Raw genomic sequence first — 17,842 nt, 5'->3', positions numbered from 1 at the left:
GTAAAAACTGAGACTTAAGAACTCTTATCTCAAGGTAAGTGGCAGCGTTTACGTTGTTAATGTCTATGAGCTCCGGTAACCACTTAACACCAGGTCGGCCTTGAGTTCGTCCAACCACCTAAGCAATAAAAGACATAAAAAACCAGCTTACCGGTCGTGGGGTGGGTTGTGAGCATACTCAGTTAGGTACCACCACCATTAAAAAGTCGCATTTCAGTAACCCAATGAATCTATCGCAAAATAAACAATTTTCAACAACAGCTATTAATTAGTTCAAGTTACAAAATGACAATGAGACTAAGTTGCCGGCTGTTTGCCATTAATTGTTTTCCAGCGATGCAAGCTGTGAATAAGTACGCTAACTTTTGCATATGACTTGTGCACTTCACGATTTATTTACTGCTAAAGTGCTAATAATACGTACGGAAGTCATGATGCCAAAATTTTTAAACGGACTTCATTTAATAAGAAAGAGAACAGACTCTCAATTTCTGAATTACACATAATATTCAAATCTTTTGACGATGCGGAGGGGTACCCTAACTGGGAAAAACGTCCGTAACGTAAGATTTTTATTATTTATGTATAGTCTTAGTATGATGGCTATACAGTGTCTAATGTATAGTTTACGTAATGACGTTATTATTATTCATATAAATAGCTGTTTCTTTGTATATTATTATTATATATATTTTTATAAATTATTGTGAATAAAATAAAGTTGATAACTTTGTAAAGTCATCATCATTATTCTTTCCTATTACCTTCTGCTGGGGTGTAGGGCTCGAATCAAATTTTTCCATTTACATCGGTCTTGGGCAGTCTGTTCTAGGTCCTCCCACGTCATGCTCAAGACCCCTAGCTCCTGCTCCACCGAGCGACGCCAAGTTGATCTGGGGCGGCCACTCTTCCTCTTGCCAGACACTTTCCAGGTCAGTGCTCTCTTTGATAGGTGGGTATCGGGCTTTCTCAAAATGTGACCAATCCAATGCCACTTCCGCGTAAGGATCTCCTTCTCCATTGGTTAGTGCTTAGTGATCCTCCACAGCTCTTTGTTACTGATCTTCTCAGGCCAAAAGAGCAGACGAGCCGTATGCTCGTCTGCCAACAAAGGCCAATAAAAAAAAAAAAAACAACAAGACCGAAAATGCAATCCACTGAGAAGATCCGGTGAAAAACTTATTTAAGTAACCTTTCCTTTTAATCGAATCATAAAACACAATCTGTCTTAGATAACAATGGTATTTTTAAATAAAATCCTTATGCGATTAAATACAAACAATAAACTTTCGATTTTAAAAAGTTTCAAAAGTAAAAAGATAAGTTTCATTCATTCAAAACCAGATGATGACCGGGCTTTGCTCGGCTTTTTTTTTTATATAACGCCATCTTGTTGTGTCTTTAAAGCAGTAAAAATAGTATTATTATTCGCCAATAGATGTCGAGAAAAGTTGATTATTGACAACACGAATAAAAAAACATTTTCTGAAAACAAATCGTAGCTAGATCGATTTATCGCCCCCGAAAATCCCTGTATACTAAATTTTATGAAAATCGTTGGAGCCGTTTCCGAGATTCAGATTATATACATAAAATATATATTAATATACAAGAATTGCTCGTTCAAAGGCATAAGATAAAATCCGTATGTGATTAAATACAAACAATAAGCTTTTGATTTAAAAAAGTTTAAAAAAATAAAAAGATAAGCTTTATGTTGTTTCATGATACATTTTAACGGCACCTAGTTCGTTTCACTGACTTTATAGGTCAGACATCGTAAACGGGTTCGATTCTTGATCCTGAACGAACACATAAAAGGACGATAAACATTACTCACAAAAATCTATTTCGTGTTCACTTACAAAGTTACACTTAGATTTAATTTTTTTTAAACCGAACCGAAAGATCGGATGTACCAAAAATGGTGAAGGAAAATTCGGCTATATTCGCAAGTGCGATGAGTGATTTTTACTTGTACTTTAAGCTTAATATCCTATTTTACAGCGCTTCGTTTAGCATTACGCACCCGCTACCGTAAAATATCTAAACTATACACAGGTTTTTTTTAAAATATATTTTATCATAGATTTGTCTTAATCACCTCCTTGCGTCGGTTTCCTCATTACTGAGGGTCGCGGTCATGGCCTTGAAACAGTTTAAATGTTTCTCTGTCCATGACTCTCTTGGGATGTAATTGTGGTGGGTTCCCACGTCCTTCCACATCAGTATTTCGAAGGGATTTAGTCCTCCACGGCAAACTGGTCCCGCTCCGGGTCTCTGGTTGTATCCGGGGGCTGGGTTATTTCCCGCCGCCCAGTGCTCGGCGTTGACGTTTTACGGTAGGAATGTCCAGCTCTACTCAACCCTCCTCTTTTCTCATCCGGGCTTGGGACCGGCAATGGCAGAGTTATTTTAATCAACAATTGAGAAAATACTAAGAATGATGGAACTCCGTCTTAAGTTCGAAAGATGTATCTCGAAATCAAAGGGCTACTCATCTATGTTTATTTAATGTAATTGCTTTTGATGTATTAAAGTTAAACTTAGATTTGCCTTAAATATGGAATGAACGCCTCCCTCCCACAGTGCGATATGACATGTCCTTCTTCAAACGAGGTCTAAGAGAGTCCCCAGTAGTAAGTAGACAATGACTTGGCTATGTTTCTGACACAGCGACAGTTACCGTTCGCCATCAGTTGAATCGTATACCCGTTTGCCCACAAAGGCAATAAAAAACAGAGATTTTACTCTATTACATGAATATACATTGCTAAAGTGAACATTAGTCGCAACGCTATGACATGTCCTTCTTTAAACGAGGCTTGCGGAGAGTACTTTATGGTAGGCAGCGGCTTGGCTCTGCCCCTGGCATTGCTGACGTCCATGAGCGACGGTGACCACTTACCATCAGGTGTGCTCGTCTGCCTACAATGGCAATAAAAAAAAACCAGTATTTCGTATCTGGTATCACTTGACATGAGCGGTCGTGGTCGTCACCCAGTATCATTGCCGTGGGCAGATGTTATGCGCCTCACGAGCAATCGCCACTCCTCCCAGTTTGTGGTGGGCCTGGTACACTCATACCAGAATAGCCTTTTTAAAATTTTAATATGAAACACCTAAAAATGACTTCGATTGACTCTTAAAGAAACCTTTTTTATACGTTGTTGTGAGCTATCGATTGAAATACGCACATTTACCGTGGGAAAGTTCACCACCGTCAATCTTATGAAATGTTTTACGGATTTTATATAGTCATCGAATTTAATGTATGCCATGCTCTTTAAAAATCGGCCACAAAGCATGATCAATTAGATGAAAATCCAGACTAGATGATAACTATGAAGATTAAGGAACTTGGCTTTAATAAGCAGATTAACCGCCTTCGCGAAAATAATATTGTTACGCGCTGGGGTTCGGGATAAACAAAATTTCACCAAAGTACAACTAAAACCTGTATTCAACACTTAAAACACTTAAACACTTAAACACTCAACAAACACTGTAAAACTCTCAATTCGCTTGTTCCGCTTCGCTTCAGGTGATCCGTTCGCTGTTTCGCTTCGAGTAGTTCCGATTACTGACTGACTGCGTGCCATCCCTGCAATGCTTTTATAGTCGATACCTCATCCCAAGAATTATCGAGAATATTCCACACATCTCTAGTAGTAGTTTCCGCTATCTGACAATAGATGGTGTCGTACTTCTCGAGCATTCTAGGTTCTTCGATATTCGTTCAACTATTCGGCGATAGATGGCGTTAAGACGTTAAGAGATGGTAAGACCGGCGTAACAATATTTTGATATAATAATATGTGAACCGATGATTTGACAACTGTTTTCCTCGTCGAAGAACGTGGAACGAATGTGCGAACTAGCCATTGGCAAAACCCACTGAGTTTCTCGCTGAATCTTCTAAGCAGATCGCGATTCCGATCCGATCGTAAATTGATCGAACCATTGCTCTTGCTAGGCCCAGTGTTAACAAATTCTGTCAGCTTGACCTCGTGAGCTCGCCTAACGGTCCGTGAAGAGTTTAAATAGCCCTTTAGGCTACCAACGGTTACGTAGAACAGAAAAAGGTTAAAAAAATACGGTCTAATCACTCGATACATCACTCCACCAAATTATTACTGAAGCCGGATAGGGCTTATATTATACTCTACTCACTAATTTAGAAGGTATCGTTGGACTCTCATAGATCGCATCATTTACTTTGTTATTATCCTTATTAAAAATGGATCAATACAAAAGATTTTCTTATCTGTATATTTTCAGTGCCCTTTGCCTGGCGCTTAAGAAGTTGTTGCTGATTTTACAAGTCTATGCATTTTTAATTGACGAATAAGTAATGACCAACTTTGTTAAAGCTGCGAGTCCTAAGTCTTCCTTTCAAATACTTAAAATGGTTACGGGAGTCATATCCATTACTACAGATAACTTAATTTAGTTTAGGACCAAAAATTTCTTCGGATTATTTGGTTCACTGCTTTGATCGCTTTTTTATTATTATAGCTAACCACATGGACTGCCAAATCTTTGCTTATCACAACCAGCCCTGCTTTCAAAGTATCGACCGACATTAATATCTACTTGTACTGGTGGTAGGACCTCTTGTGAATCCGCACGGGTAGGTACCACCGCCCTGCCTATTTCTGCCGTGAAGCAGTAATACGTTTCGGTTTGAAGGGTGGGGCTTGTAACTATACTTGAGACTTTAGAACTTATATATCAAGGTGGGTGGCGCATTTGCGTTGCGTCCATAGGCTCCAGTAACCTCTTAACACCAGATGGGCTGTGAGCTCGTCCACCCATCTAAGCAATAAAAAAATTAAAAAAATCTTCGAACTCATGTAGGGTATGATGATATAGCCTCGGTAAGCCTCAGTAAGTACTTTGCATCAAATGAGCTGTAATCTCTTTTACCCATCAAAGAATATAATAAATATATAGAGTACGGGCTCATAATAAGCCTTTTCACAAGTAGATGCCTAATGGCGATTTAAGTACGCCGGTATAATCAGAGAACGGCTGCCCATTCTCCGATTAATACCTTGGTCGTATTTTACGATACCCATGGGAACAAATAGGCTGGTTTTAAAATACGTTCACACTCCACACCATACACATAATTAAATAAATAGATCAATAATGGAGGAAGTTCTGGTGAAAGATTTCCTTTTTTATTTTATTTTTTTCTCTTATTGACCCATCTGAGAGCCACCGGCTATGTTTATTCAGTATACGAATTACAATTATTAAGAAACTGTCAAGAAACATTTTTCCTTAAACTCTCAATTGAGTGACACTCACTGAGGGAGTAACATCACGGGAATGTCTCCGAAAAGGAATTACAAGAGTGAGTTGTTGCGGCCATATTTAAAAAAAAAATATTCTTCAATTGTTTTTCTTCGTAAACAACGTCGTTTGATATAAAAAAAAACAAACAAACAAACCGGAACTCATTATGTAACTTGCATTAAAAACGAAGTTCTCGTACAAGAATTATCATATCTAAATCCCGCGATCCATCAGACTATTTATCAATTAAGGGCTGCCAATCACCTGCCTCCAATATGGAACTCCTAACTTAATTCAACTCGCAAACTCCGAGGGCCGGCTTAATTTAGAAGGTATCGTTGGACTCTCATAGATCGCATCATTTACTTTGTTATTATCCTTATTAAAAATGGATCAATACAAAAGATTTTCTTATCTGTATATTTTCAGTGCCCTTTGCCTGGCGCTTAAGAAGTTGTTGCTGATTTTACAAGTCTATGCATTTTTAATTGACGAATAAGTAATGACCAACTTTGTTAAAGCTGCGAGTCCTAAGTCTTCCTTTCAAATACTTAAAATGGTTACGGGAGTCATATCCATTACTACAGATAACTTAATTTAGTTTAGGACCAAAAATTTCTTCGGATTATTTGGTTCACTGCTTTGATCGCTTTTTTATTATTATAGCTAACCACATGGACTGCCAAATCTTTGCTTATCACAACCAGCCCTGCTTTCAAAGTATCGACCGACATTAATATCTACTTGTACTGGTGGTAGGACCTCTTGTGAATCCGCACGGGTAGGTACCACCGCCCTGCCTATTTCTGCCGTGAAGCAGTAATACGTTTCGGTTTGAAGGGTGGGGCTTGTAACTATACTTGAGACTTTAGAACTTATATATCAAGGTGGGTGGCGCATTTGCGTTGCGTCCATAGGCTCCAGTAACCTCTTAACACCAGATGGGCTGTGAGCTCGTCCACCCATCTAAGCAATAAAAAAATTAAAAAAATCTTCGAACTCATGTAGGGTATGATGATATAGCCTCGGTAAGCCTCAGTAAGTACTTTGCATCAAATGAGCTGTAATCTCTTTTACCCATCAAAGAATATAATAAATATATAGAGTACGGGCTCATAATAAGCCTTTTCACAAGTAGATGCCTAATGGCGATTTAAGTACGCCGGTATAATCAGAGAACGGCTGCCCATTCTCCGATTAATACCTTGGTCGTATTTTACGATACCCATGGGAACAAATAGGCTGGTTTTAAAATACGTTCACACTCCACACCATACACATAATTAAATAAATAGATCAATAATGGAGGAAGTTCTGGTGAAAGATTTCCTTTTTTATTTTATTTTTTTCTCTTATTGACCCATCTGAGAGCCACCGGCTATGTTTATTCAGTATACGAATTACAATTATTAAGAAACTGTCAAGAAACATTTTTCCTTAAACTCTCAATTGAGTGACACTCACTGAGGGAGTAACATCACGGGAATGTCTCCGAAAAGGAATTACAAGAGTGAGTTGTTGCGGCCATATTTAAAAAAAAAATATTCTTCAATTGTTTTTCTTCGTAAACAACGTCGTTTGATATAAAAAAAAACAAACAAACAAACCGGAACTCATTATGTAACTTGCATTAAAAACGAAGTTCTCGTACAAGAATTATCATATCTAAATCCCGCGATCCATCAGACTATTTATCAATTAAGGGCTGCCAATCACCTGCCTCCAATATGGAACTCCTAACTTAATTCAACTCGCAAACTCCGAGGGCCGGCTTAATAATTGAATTGTTAAAACTCAAAGTTTGTTATCTATTGAAAGATTCAGCGAACGCGCGTTACGTAAAACATGCGTCGGTAAATTTCAATCAGTTTGTCTATGAGCAAATTCTTTAGATAAAACCGACAACCCTGTGTACTTATTTCAGGAATTCAATGGTCAATGCTTACCAATCAGTTTGTAGAACGTAAACAGAGGGATAGTTGTGAGTCCTAACACATGAGCACTAACTAAAAAAAACTTTCGAAACTTCAACTTAAAAATAAGAGAGAGAGAGAGTTTTTATTGTACACAAAATGAATAAATAATGCGAAACATAAAATACAAAAAAAGTATAATTGGCGGTCTTGTCGCTAAGAACAATCTCTTCGAGACAACCATCAGGTGAACAAGAATAATTTGGAAACGAATTACACGCGGTGTACTTATCTGTTATAAGAAAGTTCATGTCTATGAGTCCGGCAACCATTTACCACCAGGTGGGCCGTCGTCCTCCTATTTAAGTAATAAAAATGGAACAATTGAATGAGTAGCTAATAACATATATTTTGATAGTTTATATTTTAATCATATAATTTTTATTTGTTTTGATAATTTTAAATGTATTTCAATGATACTATGTACACCATATGGTTTAGTTTCTAAAATAAATTATTTTCATTCATTCAATAACGTTAATTACAAATTTGTTCGTCCTTAACTGCAAATCCGATTACGGCTCAGCATGCACGTCTTCTCTTTCAAGAAGAAAAGCGAATGCTCTACTTATAAACACCGGACCGATTTTTTTGTTAAACTAAAGGTATTTATTAATCTAAAAGACATTATTGTTGAACAACATGCCCAGTCTAAACACCTTCATTGTTTTTATAACCACGTCACATAATAAATACATTGTTGTATGATCCGATGCTCGCCATATAAACGGTTGGTTGGTTTTTGTGATGAAATAGTTTGGCTCAAAATAAAGTTCACTTTGAAGTCGCAAAACAGGGTCGCTCTGGCTGAAGCTATGAATACCAATGTGTAATGTTGATGTCAATCTTTATGGGCGGCTTTATGTGGACAGTCAAAGGTAATTAGGGCAACGGCTTCAGTTCATTTAATTTAAGAAGATTGAGAATTTTTTGTGGCGTTGTTTTTGTTGTGGCGAAGCTTGGAGGAGGTCTATGTCCAGCATTGGACCTCTGTAGTCTGAAAGATAAATAGGTAGATAATTTGTTGCCAATTTTTTAACTTTACGAAATTAAATTAATGCGTTTATTTTGATGTTAGATTAATTAATAACACTTTTTTTATTCCGAGGATTCCCAATGCGGTCGATATCGATTTCTCAGGAATCGATATAAACGAAAACTGATTCTGGGGGTCAACGTTCTCTAAAAATCGAACTCTATGCAATTATTCTTATTTAAATCTTTCAAGGTATTGTATAAGTTGTGTGACGTGTTTCAACTTGTTATACTGACTGACTAATATTTTAGTAAAATAAAGTATCCTTTTTGTACTTTTTGTAACTTTTATTAACTATAAAAGTTACAAAAACCTATGAATGAATTATAACTATCTATACATGTATATAACTATAATTATAAAAATGAATTGCTGTTCGTTAGTCTCGCTAAAACTCGAGAACGGCTGGACCGATTTGGCTAATTTTGATCTTGAATTATTTGTGGAAGTCCAGGGAAGGTTAAAAAGGTAGATAAATATGAAAATACTCGGAATTAAATAAAAATAAATTTTGTTTTTTCTTTGATGTGTCCCCCGTCAGACGGATTCCTTTTGTTGGTTTTAAGTTTATTTTATACAAAAGTTTAGGTCTTTTATTTATCGATTGAGGCACTACGAAGTCTGCCGAGTCAGCTAGTCTACAAATATAATTAGCCACAAATCGACTATCAAAAAACCTAAGTATACCTACTCTCTATTGATCCGGATTGCTTAATATCAAAATATAGCATAATGTTCCTAGGCTAACCAACGAGAACTTAGCACACATTATATCGATTGTTATTTTTTTTTATTGCTTAGATGGGCGAACGAGCTCACAGCCCACCTGGTGTTAAGTGGTTACTGGAGCCCATAGACATCTACAACGTAAATGCGTCACCCACCTTGAGATATAAGTTCTAAGATCTCAGTATAGTTACAACGGCTGCCCTACCCTTCAGACCGAAACGCAATTAGGATTGTAGTACGTATTTGTAAACGCTTATATTCCGCAGACGAAGCACTCCGCTACCGTGAAAGCTTCGAATTTACAGTGTTTTAGTAACGGTTGCCTATCCCGAGCACTCAATATCAGAATCCCAACTAACAAGGTTAGTGTGGTATTTCGCGCAATAACGAGAGAAAGCTTTGTATCGACGTCTTTGCCAATTACTTTAAAGGAATATAGATATTTATATTTAACAGGGCGTATCTGGCCGGGATTAAGATGTTCCGTTTGCATCAAATTTTGATAATAATTTGCAGATGTATATCTATACTCTATACTAATATTATAAAGAGGAAAGATTTGTTTGTTTGTTTGTTTCGAATAGGCTCCGAAACTACTGGACCGATTTGAAAAATTCTTTTTCCATTAGAAGCCGACATTGTCCCTAATGAACATAGGCTACTTATTTAATTTTTTTTTAATTTTTTTTTTTTGGTTTCATGTGTGTTTTAATGTTTCCGAAGCGAAGCGAGGGCGGGTCGCTAGTTTATGAATATAATACGACTAAATTTAATGCTCATTTTAATTTTTGACTTTTTCTTCTGAAATGGATGTTACATATGTAATATGTTGGCTTGTTTATCCAAGAATAAGTGTACGTGTCAGTGGCAGGTTCTATCCTTGGCTGAACACCGCCGAGGATAGAAAGAAATGGTGTACCTCGGAGGTACAAAAATAATGTTTTTTTCAAATAATAATTTATATTTAATATAAGAAAATAATTTTAATCAATTAATGTATGTTCTAATTATGTTTCTTTATTGCATGTACCATTCTAATTAAGTTATCAATTATGTAATATTCTTGTCTACTTGCGAAAATATTGTAATTAACTATTAATTATTTAATATAAAAAGTATGGAATATATGGAATATAAAAAGCTTTATTATTATGTACAAAGTTAGAATTAGGGCATAGGAAAGGTAGGACGGTAAGAAAATATATTGGACGAGTAATAAGGAATCGTCTGCCTAAAAAAATATGTGAGCTAAGTCAAAATTGCATTTACAAATTGGTTTATTAATAATTTCGTCTAATATCATATATTATTAATTATAAATATTAAAGTGATATGACCGGCCGTGGATAAATCTCGTCTGTTAGAATCTCGATACGCACAGACACTTGGATAATAGAAAGAGACAGCGAGAGAAAGACACGTGAACGGAACATAACGCTTTTTTTATTTGCGTAACGATTTTTATTAGTCAACCAGTACCGCGAGTCGCGTTACGAAATGTAGCAGCAAAAAGAATATAAATTTAATAGAACTAGAGGTCCCGCAGTAGTCGAAATTCGACTATAATTAATTGGAATTGTATAATAAGTTTGTACACTATTATGGTTGTATTTTATACTTCTATAGTCACAAATTTCGCCAAGGGTACACTATAAAAAAATATTAATAAAGACAAACAATATTTAATTTATTCTCAATTTGACCACAGACGTCAAGTACAAAAGTTTGACAATAAATAGTATGCATGCGTGTGTGCGTCAAATTCACTGATCACGTCTCGACGGCGATCATAAGATCCTCGAAACAAGTCGATGTGGAGGACTGCTTCCACCGCATCAGACTTTCCCCCGATCTTAGGGACCTCGTTAGAATCAGAAACGCGGCAATCCGGGCCTACGATCGATATCCCACGGATTCAAACCGGACTCGGATGCGTCGCTTACAGCGGGAGGTCAAATCCCGCTTAAGCGACGCCCGAAACGAAAACTGGGATAGTTATTTAGAAGAACTCGCGCCCACTCACCAAGCATACTGGCGACTAGCTAGGACCCTCAAGTCCGAAACTATCGTCACTATGCCGCCTCTCGTACGCCCCTCAGGCCAACCACCGGCTTACGATGACGATGACAAGGCAGAGTTGCTGGCCGATGCACTGCAAGAACAGTGCACCACCAGCACTCAACACGCGGACCCCGAACACACCGAGTTCGTCGACAGGGAGGTCGAGCGCAGAGCTTCCCTGCCGCCCTCGGACGCGTTACCCCCCATTACCACTTCCGAGGTTAAGGAGGCGATCGATAGCCTACAACCACGGAAAGCTCCCGGCTCCGACGGCATCCGCAACCGCGCGCTAAAACTGTTACCAGCCCAACTGATAACGATGTTGGCCACGATATTAAATGCTGCTATGACGAACTGCATCTTTCCCGCGGCGTGGAAAGAAGCGGACGTTATCGGCATACACAAGCCGGGCAAACCGAATAACGAAACCGCGAGTTACCGCCCCATCAGTCTCCTCCCGGCGATAGGCAAATTATACGAACGGCTCCTTCGTAAACGCCTCTGGGATTTCGTATCCGCGAATAAAATTCTTATAGACGAGCAGTTTGGATTCCGCGCCAGACACTCGTGCGTCCATCAAGTGCACCGCCTCACGGAGCACATCTTACTAGGGCTGAACAGGCGGAAACCCATTCCGACAGGAGCCCTCTTCTTCGATATAGCGAAGGCGTTCGACAAAGTCTGGCACAACGGTTTGATATTCAAACTGTATAACATGGGAGTGCCAGACAGACTCGTGCTCATCATACGAGACTACTTGTCGAACCGTTCGTTCCGATATCGAGTTGAGGGAACGCGTTCCCGGCCCCGTCGCGTCACAGCCGGAGTCCCGCAAGGCTCCGCCCTCTCCCCGTTACTATTCAGTTTGTATATCAACGATATACCCCGGTCTCCGGAGACCCATCTGGCGCTCTTCGCCGATGACACCGCCATCTACTACTCGTGTAGGAAGAAGGCGTTGCTTCATCGACGACTTCAGACCGCAGCTACCACCATGGGACAGTGGTTCCGGAAGTGGCGCATCGACATTAACCCCACGAAAAGCACAGCGGTGCTCTTCAAAAGGGGTCGCCCTCCGAACACCACGCTGAGCATCCCCCTCCCGACTAGGCGCGTCAATACCCCCGCCCCCGCCGTTCGCCCGATCACGATGTTCGACCAGCCCATACCGTGGGCCCCGAAGGTCAAATATTTAGGCGTCACCCTCGACAGTAGGATGACATTCCGCCCCCACATCAAGACGGTACGCGATCGTGCCGCCTTCATTCTAGGACGTCTCTACCCGATGATATGTAGGCGAAGTAAAATGTCCCTTAGAAATAAGGTGACACTCTACAAAACTTGCATACGCCCCGTCATGACCTATGCAAGTGTAGTGTTCGCTCACGCGGCCCGCATACACTTGAAATCATTCCAAATTATTCAATCCCGTTTTTGCAGGATAGCCGTCGGAGCCCCGTGGTTCGTCAGGAACGTCGACCTCCATGACGACCTGGACTTAGAGTCCATCAGTAAGTATCTGCAGTCGGCGTCCATGCGCCACTTCGATAAAGCGGCACGACACGAGAACCCTCTCATCGTGGCCGCCGGTAACTACATTCCCGATCCTGCGGACAGAATGGAAAGCAGTCGACGTCGCCCAAAACACGTCATCTCGGATCCGCCCGATCCACTAACGGTGCTTCTAGGTACTTCAAGCACCGGTCACCGTTCTCGTCGAACCCGTCGCTTGCGACGAAGGGCTCGACGAGTAAATTAACTCTCAGACACAGCCCACTGAGTTTCTCGCCGGATCTTCTCAGTGGGTCGCGTTTCCGATCCGGTGGTAGATTCTGCGAAGCACGACTCTTGCTAGGGTTCGTGTTAGCAACATCGTCAGGTTTGAGCCCCGTGAGCTCACCTACTAAAGTTAGGGTTACGCTGACATAGCCTCTCAAGGCTCTCAGCTTAGGTAGGGAAAAAAAAAAAAAAAAAAAATGCGTCAAATACATGGTATGTAGTGTGTGTATTATTTTCTTTATTGATTTAATGTATCTTTCATGCATTATTTAAAAAAAATATTAGCATTGTGCACTTCTTCTCTATATTCTTTATATGTGTGGGAAATTTCATACTCCTCCGTCCGCGCAATTTTCGTCAAAAGGGATACAAAGTTTTTGCTTCACGTATTAATATATAGATACCTCGACGATTCACGTTTCTACTCACCCAATTTACACACAAATTCAATAAAAACTTTAAATATAACACGATTATAACAACACGTATATCCGTCTGTACATACGTATTGTTTAGCGCGCAACGTAAATCAAAACTGCGGTCGTAACTTCAGTACGAGTCAGTGTCTAACTTTGTAGGCACTCAGCGGAATATGTCGGCAGTTTGTTTTAATGTTTCCACTGAATTAACAACGTTGCCTCTGTATACCTATAGGCCGGTGCCTGAGATGAGTGAGATATTGAACCAATTTTCGGCTTTATTTTATTGCATTTGTGAAAACGACGGTCGTGGTGGTGGTACGTCGTATTTCAGCACAGCTTAGCTAATTAAGACCAGTTGGTGGTTGTTCAGCTCTTGCATAGCTTTTATCGCGGCTTTGAGCGCGGCGACCGAATCAAGAAATTCCGTAACAAAAATAAAATCTACACCCCCACCACGCCTACCATGTAGCTCGCGTTCAACACATTCACACGTTACGCTTATGTAGTGTTTGTGCTCTGACAAGGGTGATACATCCAAGAATAAAGAAATTTACGACCATCGTGGTGGTTTTTTCCGCAATAATATCTACGGTCTCGTGTTTCGGGTGGGTGGCGGCATTTAGGTTGTGGTATAGGCACCGTAACCATCAGTTGAGTCGTGGTGGTCTTTTTAAATTATATACATTAAGTAAATCGATGATTTTTTTTGCCTTAACGAATGAATAGTGGTTATTATTTCATTGCCAATTTATTATGCCTATTGTTATTTTCTAACAAAACTAACAAAATACACGGCTAACCGTGCAATAGTGAGGATACTAAATTTAATGTAGTATCCTCACTATTACAATATCCAGACTAATGAGTCTAACAGATTTTTTAACGATAAGTTGAATAAAAACAACAAGTTTGTAATGAAACAATCGTTGATATTTATAATTTTTTTAAGGATTTTACGAAACTAACAACAAGTATGTATCTTACGAAACTAACAACACCTATATATTGAGTACATAATATTATATTATTTATTAGAGTAAGTTTAGTCAGTTTATTTAATTTATGAATACACCGCCATCTATCGGTTAGACACGAAACCATTTGAACAAAATGTGCTGATGTCAGTTGTAAATTTTACAAAACATGTCGCATTAATGCTACTGTATAAAACCATAGATTATACACTTAATATATTTGAGATATAAAACTATAAATTTCTCTCTGGACCGATAGTTTAAAAAATAAACTATCAATATTAACCTTAAACGTTTTATCATTTCGAACTGTAAAATATCAACTAAATGTATACAAGAAACAGACTTGTGAATTTGAATAAATATAATTAGAGATACCTAACGGTCATTTTTATTCGCCCGCTAGGGACGCGTCTTTAACATAATGATTAGACGTTTTTTCTTCATCGAAATAAGCCGATATACGATTTTCTTTTAAAGTACCCATCCGTCAGCGGACTCTTATTCCCGGTTTCTTTTCTTTCTAGTAAAATTTCCACTTTTGAATAAATGGCCATCGCAAGATGGCAGACGTGAAAAACCGAAAAATAAATATGGAGTTGGAATAAATAAATGAAACCAACAACTCTTCAAGTATAGTCGAATAGAAAGACACGCTGCGTTTGGGACGCAGCGGCTTGGCTCTGCCCCTGGCATTGCTGACGTCCACGAGCGACGGTGACCACTTACCATCAGGTGGGCCGTATGCTCGTCTGCCTACAAAGGCAATAAAAAAAAAACGCAGATACATACAAGGCACACATAAAAGTATACACACACGTATAGACAGGGGAGGTCCTTCGGGAGCATGGCGGTATAAGAAATCCTGATACCATTTGCCGTCAAGGTACCGGTTTCGTTGATCAAAAAGGAACTTTCAGCGATAAAATCGCTCAATGCTCATATTCCACGTGTCCGTTGATTAATAATTTTTTTTATTACTTGGATGGGACGAGCTCACAGCCCACCTGGTGCTAGACATCTACAATGTAAATGCGCCACCCACCTTGAGATATAAGCTCTAAGATCTCAGTACAGTTACAACGGCTGCCCTACCCTTCAAACCGAAACGCATTACTGCTTCACGGCAAAAATAGGCAGGGGGGTGGTACCTACTCGTGCGGACTCAAAAGAGGTCCTACCACCAGTAAATATTATTATAACCCACTGAGTTTCTCGCCGGATCTTCTCAGTGGATCGCGTTTCCGATCCGGTAGTAGATTCAGCGAAGCACTGCTCTTGCTAGGGCCAGTGTTAGCAATACCTCCGGTTTGAGCCCCGAGAGCTCACTACACCCTTGGGCAATGCTGATATAGCCTTTTAAGGCTATCAGCATAGAAAGCAGCATAGCATATATAGGAAAAAAAAAACCCAAATTAAAAAGATAAACATTTTAAGTAATAACCAACAGTATTGTTCTGATGAGAGATAGAGAAATATTATTATTTGTCAATCTGCATCCAATTACAGGAGCATTTCCACTTTGTTACACATTCTCCGCCTGGATGATCCAATCTCCGGCACCAGCTGTCACAGCTCTTCTTTGCACATGGTAAGGCCCTCCTGGATCGAAACAGCCTTTGGGATTCCATGTTCATAACTCGAACCTCTAAAATAAAATAATCTCGAATTTTGATTCCGCAAAATTTATCAAAATACAATTCAAGTTGAAAAACGTATACTACTGTAGTATTTCACTATAGTGAAATTTAGATCCACAAAAAAAACAGGCATTTCTTTGTGTTTTGGTAACATGTAACTTACCTATTTCTAATGCAAAGTCTAACTAGTTCGGGTGGATTTCAAGGGCAGAACATCATATATAATATATATCTGAATTTTTTTTAAGGCGCACATGCTTGACGAATTCTAATGTATCTATCTTTTCAAAATTAATGATCACAAGACCTCATAGACTGAACAATGTAAATGCGACTTTAACAGATGAGATAAAAGTCTCGATTATGTTTTTATGATTCCTTCGGGGCAGAAATAGGCAGATAAGTGATGCTTTTTTTTTATTGGTTAGATGAGTGGACGAGCTCACGGCCCACATGGTTTTAAATGGTTGCCGAAGCCCATAGACATCAACAACGTAAACGCAATTATCCATTTTGAGACATGAGTTCTAAGATCTCAATTTTTACAGTACAACGGCTGCCCTACCTTTCAAACCGCCCTAGACACGTCCTTACGGATCCATCAGATCCAATAACCTTTGCATTAGACGCCTTCAGCTTAGGGACCCCGGTAACCGTACTCGTCGAACTCGACAAAGAGTTCGCTGTGCAACCTAACCCATGAATCAGCTCGCTGTCTTTTTCTCGCCGGATCTTCTCAGCGGGTCGCGATTCCGATCCGGTAGTAGATTCATTCGCGAAGCAGCTGCTCTTGAGCTGTTAGGTCTCCTTCGGAGGCGCTCAGGTAGCTGTTAGCAAATCCCACCCCTCCTGGCTGAGCCTTTGCTCGCCCACCTGTCCTGGTGAAACTGGAAAGGCCTCCGGGCCACCAGTAATCCTTCAATCATAAAAAAAAAATCTTTCAAACCGAAACGCATTATGGTAGGAATAGGCGGGGTGGTGCTACCTACCCGTGCGAACTTACAACCCATCCTACAACAAGTGAAAACGCTGTACTTTCCTACGTAGAGTACAAAATATAAACTTACCATCAGCTGCAGAAGCTGCTGGTGAAGCCCAGGTCGAAGCCACGTATACTAGAATCAGGGCGAAAATTAAGCAAACCCCCTTCATGTTCACTCGTACACGGCTCAAACTAACAATGACATCTTACAGATTAATTCGTCTTATATATCTTATGTACATATTAAAAGATCCCTAGGTTATTAGTAATTATTTCAATCGGGGAGCTTGAATCATCTACAGCAAACAACACGCAGATGAAAAAAGTATATTTTCATCCTTATCTCGTAGTAAATAAGATCGATCTTATCAATTATTGTACGCATGTTGAAGTTTGTACGACCGATAAGGTTAGGTCTTTGGCACATTGAGTGTGCTGACGTATACGTATCGGGGGATGATAAAGAAATTATTAAAGTAATATAATAGATAATTACTTAATTTCAACTAAGACTTATTTCACGACGATTTACTTTTTTTAGTACTTAACTTGATTTCGAAAGTTTAATTAGGTTTATTTCAAATTAAATAGAAGAGTATTTAAAATTCTAACAGGGGATTTTCTCTTCAGATATTAGCTACCTAGATTGCTAGCTAGATTAGATGAGCTAGCTAGATTGCGTAAATCAAGATAAATATGACTATGACTATGACAATTTGACCTATATATTTTTTTATTGCTTATATGGGTGGACGAGCTCACAGCCCACCTGGTTTTAAGTGGTTACTGGAGCCCATAGACATCTACAACGTAAATGCGCCATTTACCTTGAGATATAAGTTCTAAGGTCTCAATATAGTTACAACGGCATAAATTTAAAACGGCATTATTTCAAAATAGATCATAGTTTTATTGTTCTCGAACTTATTTCTCTAGAGCTGT

General features: G+C 39.2%; 1 protein-coding gene across 1 annotated transcript; it reads right to left on the bottom strand.

Moving 5' to 3' along the window:
* Positions 1–15,693: 15,693 nt before the first annotated feature.
* Defensin2 (defensin like protein 2) lies at positions 15,694–17,091 on the bottom strand. Its single transcript, XM_028172814.2, has 2 exons — positions 16,986–17,091; positions 15,694–15,926 (listed from the first exon to the last, which is right to left on the bottom strand). The coding sequence occupies exons 1-2, from the start codon at positions 17,068–17,070 to the stop codon at positions 15,760–15,762; spliced, it is 252 nt and encodes an 83-aa protein (XP_028028615.2). The 5' UTR covers positions 17,071–17,091; the 3' UTR covers positions 15,694–15,759.
* Positions 17,092–17,842: the final 751 nt, after the last annotated feature.

The sequence above is a fragment of the Bombyx mandarina genome, chromosome 13, assembly GCF_030267445.1.
Source record: "Bombyx mandarina strain Sakado chromosome 13, ASM3026744v2".
NCBI classification, from domain to species: Eukaryota; Metazoa; Arthropoda; class Insecta; order Lepidoptera; family Bombycidae; genus Bombyx; species Bombyx mandarina.
Note: the sequence above shows the minus strand (reverse complement) of the source record. Positions and strands in the feature narration are given on the sequence as shown.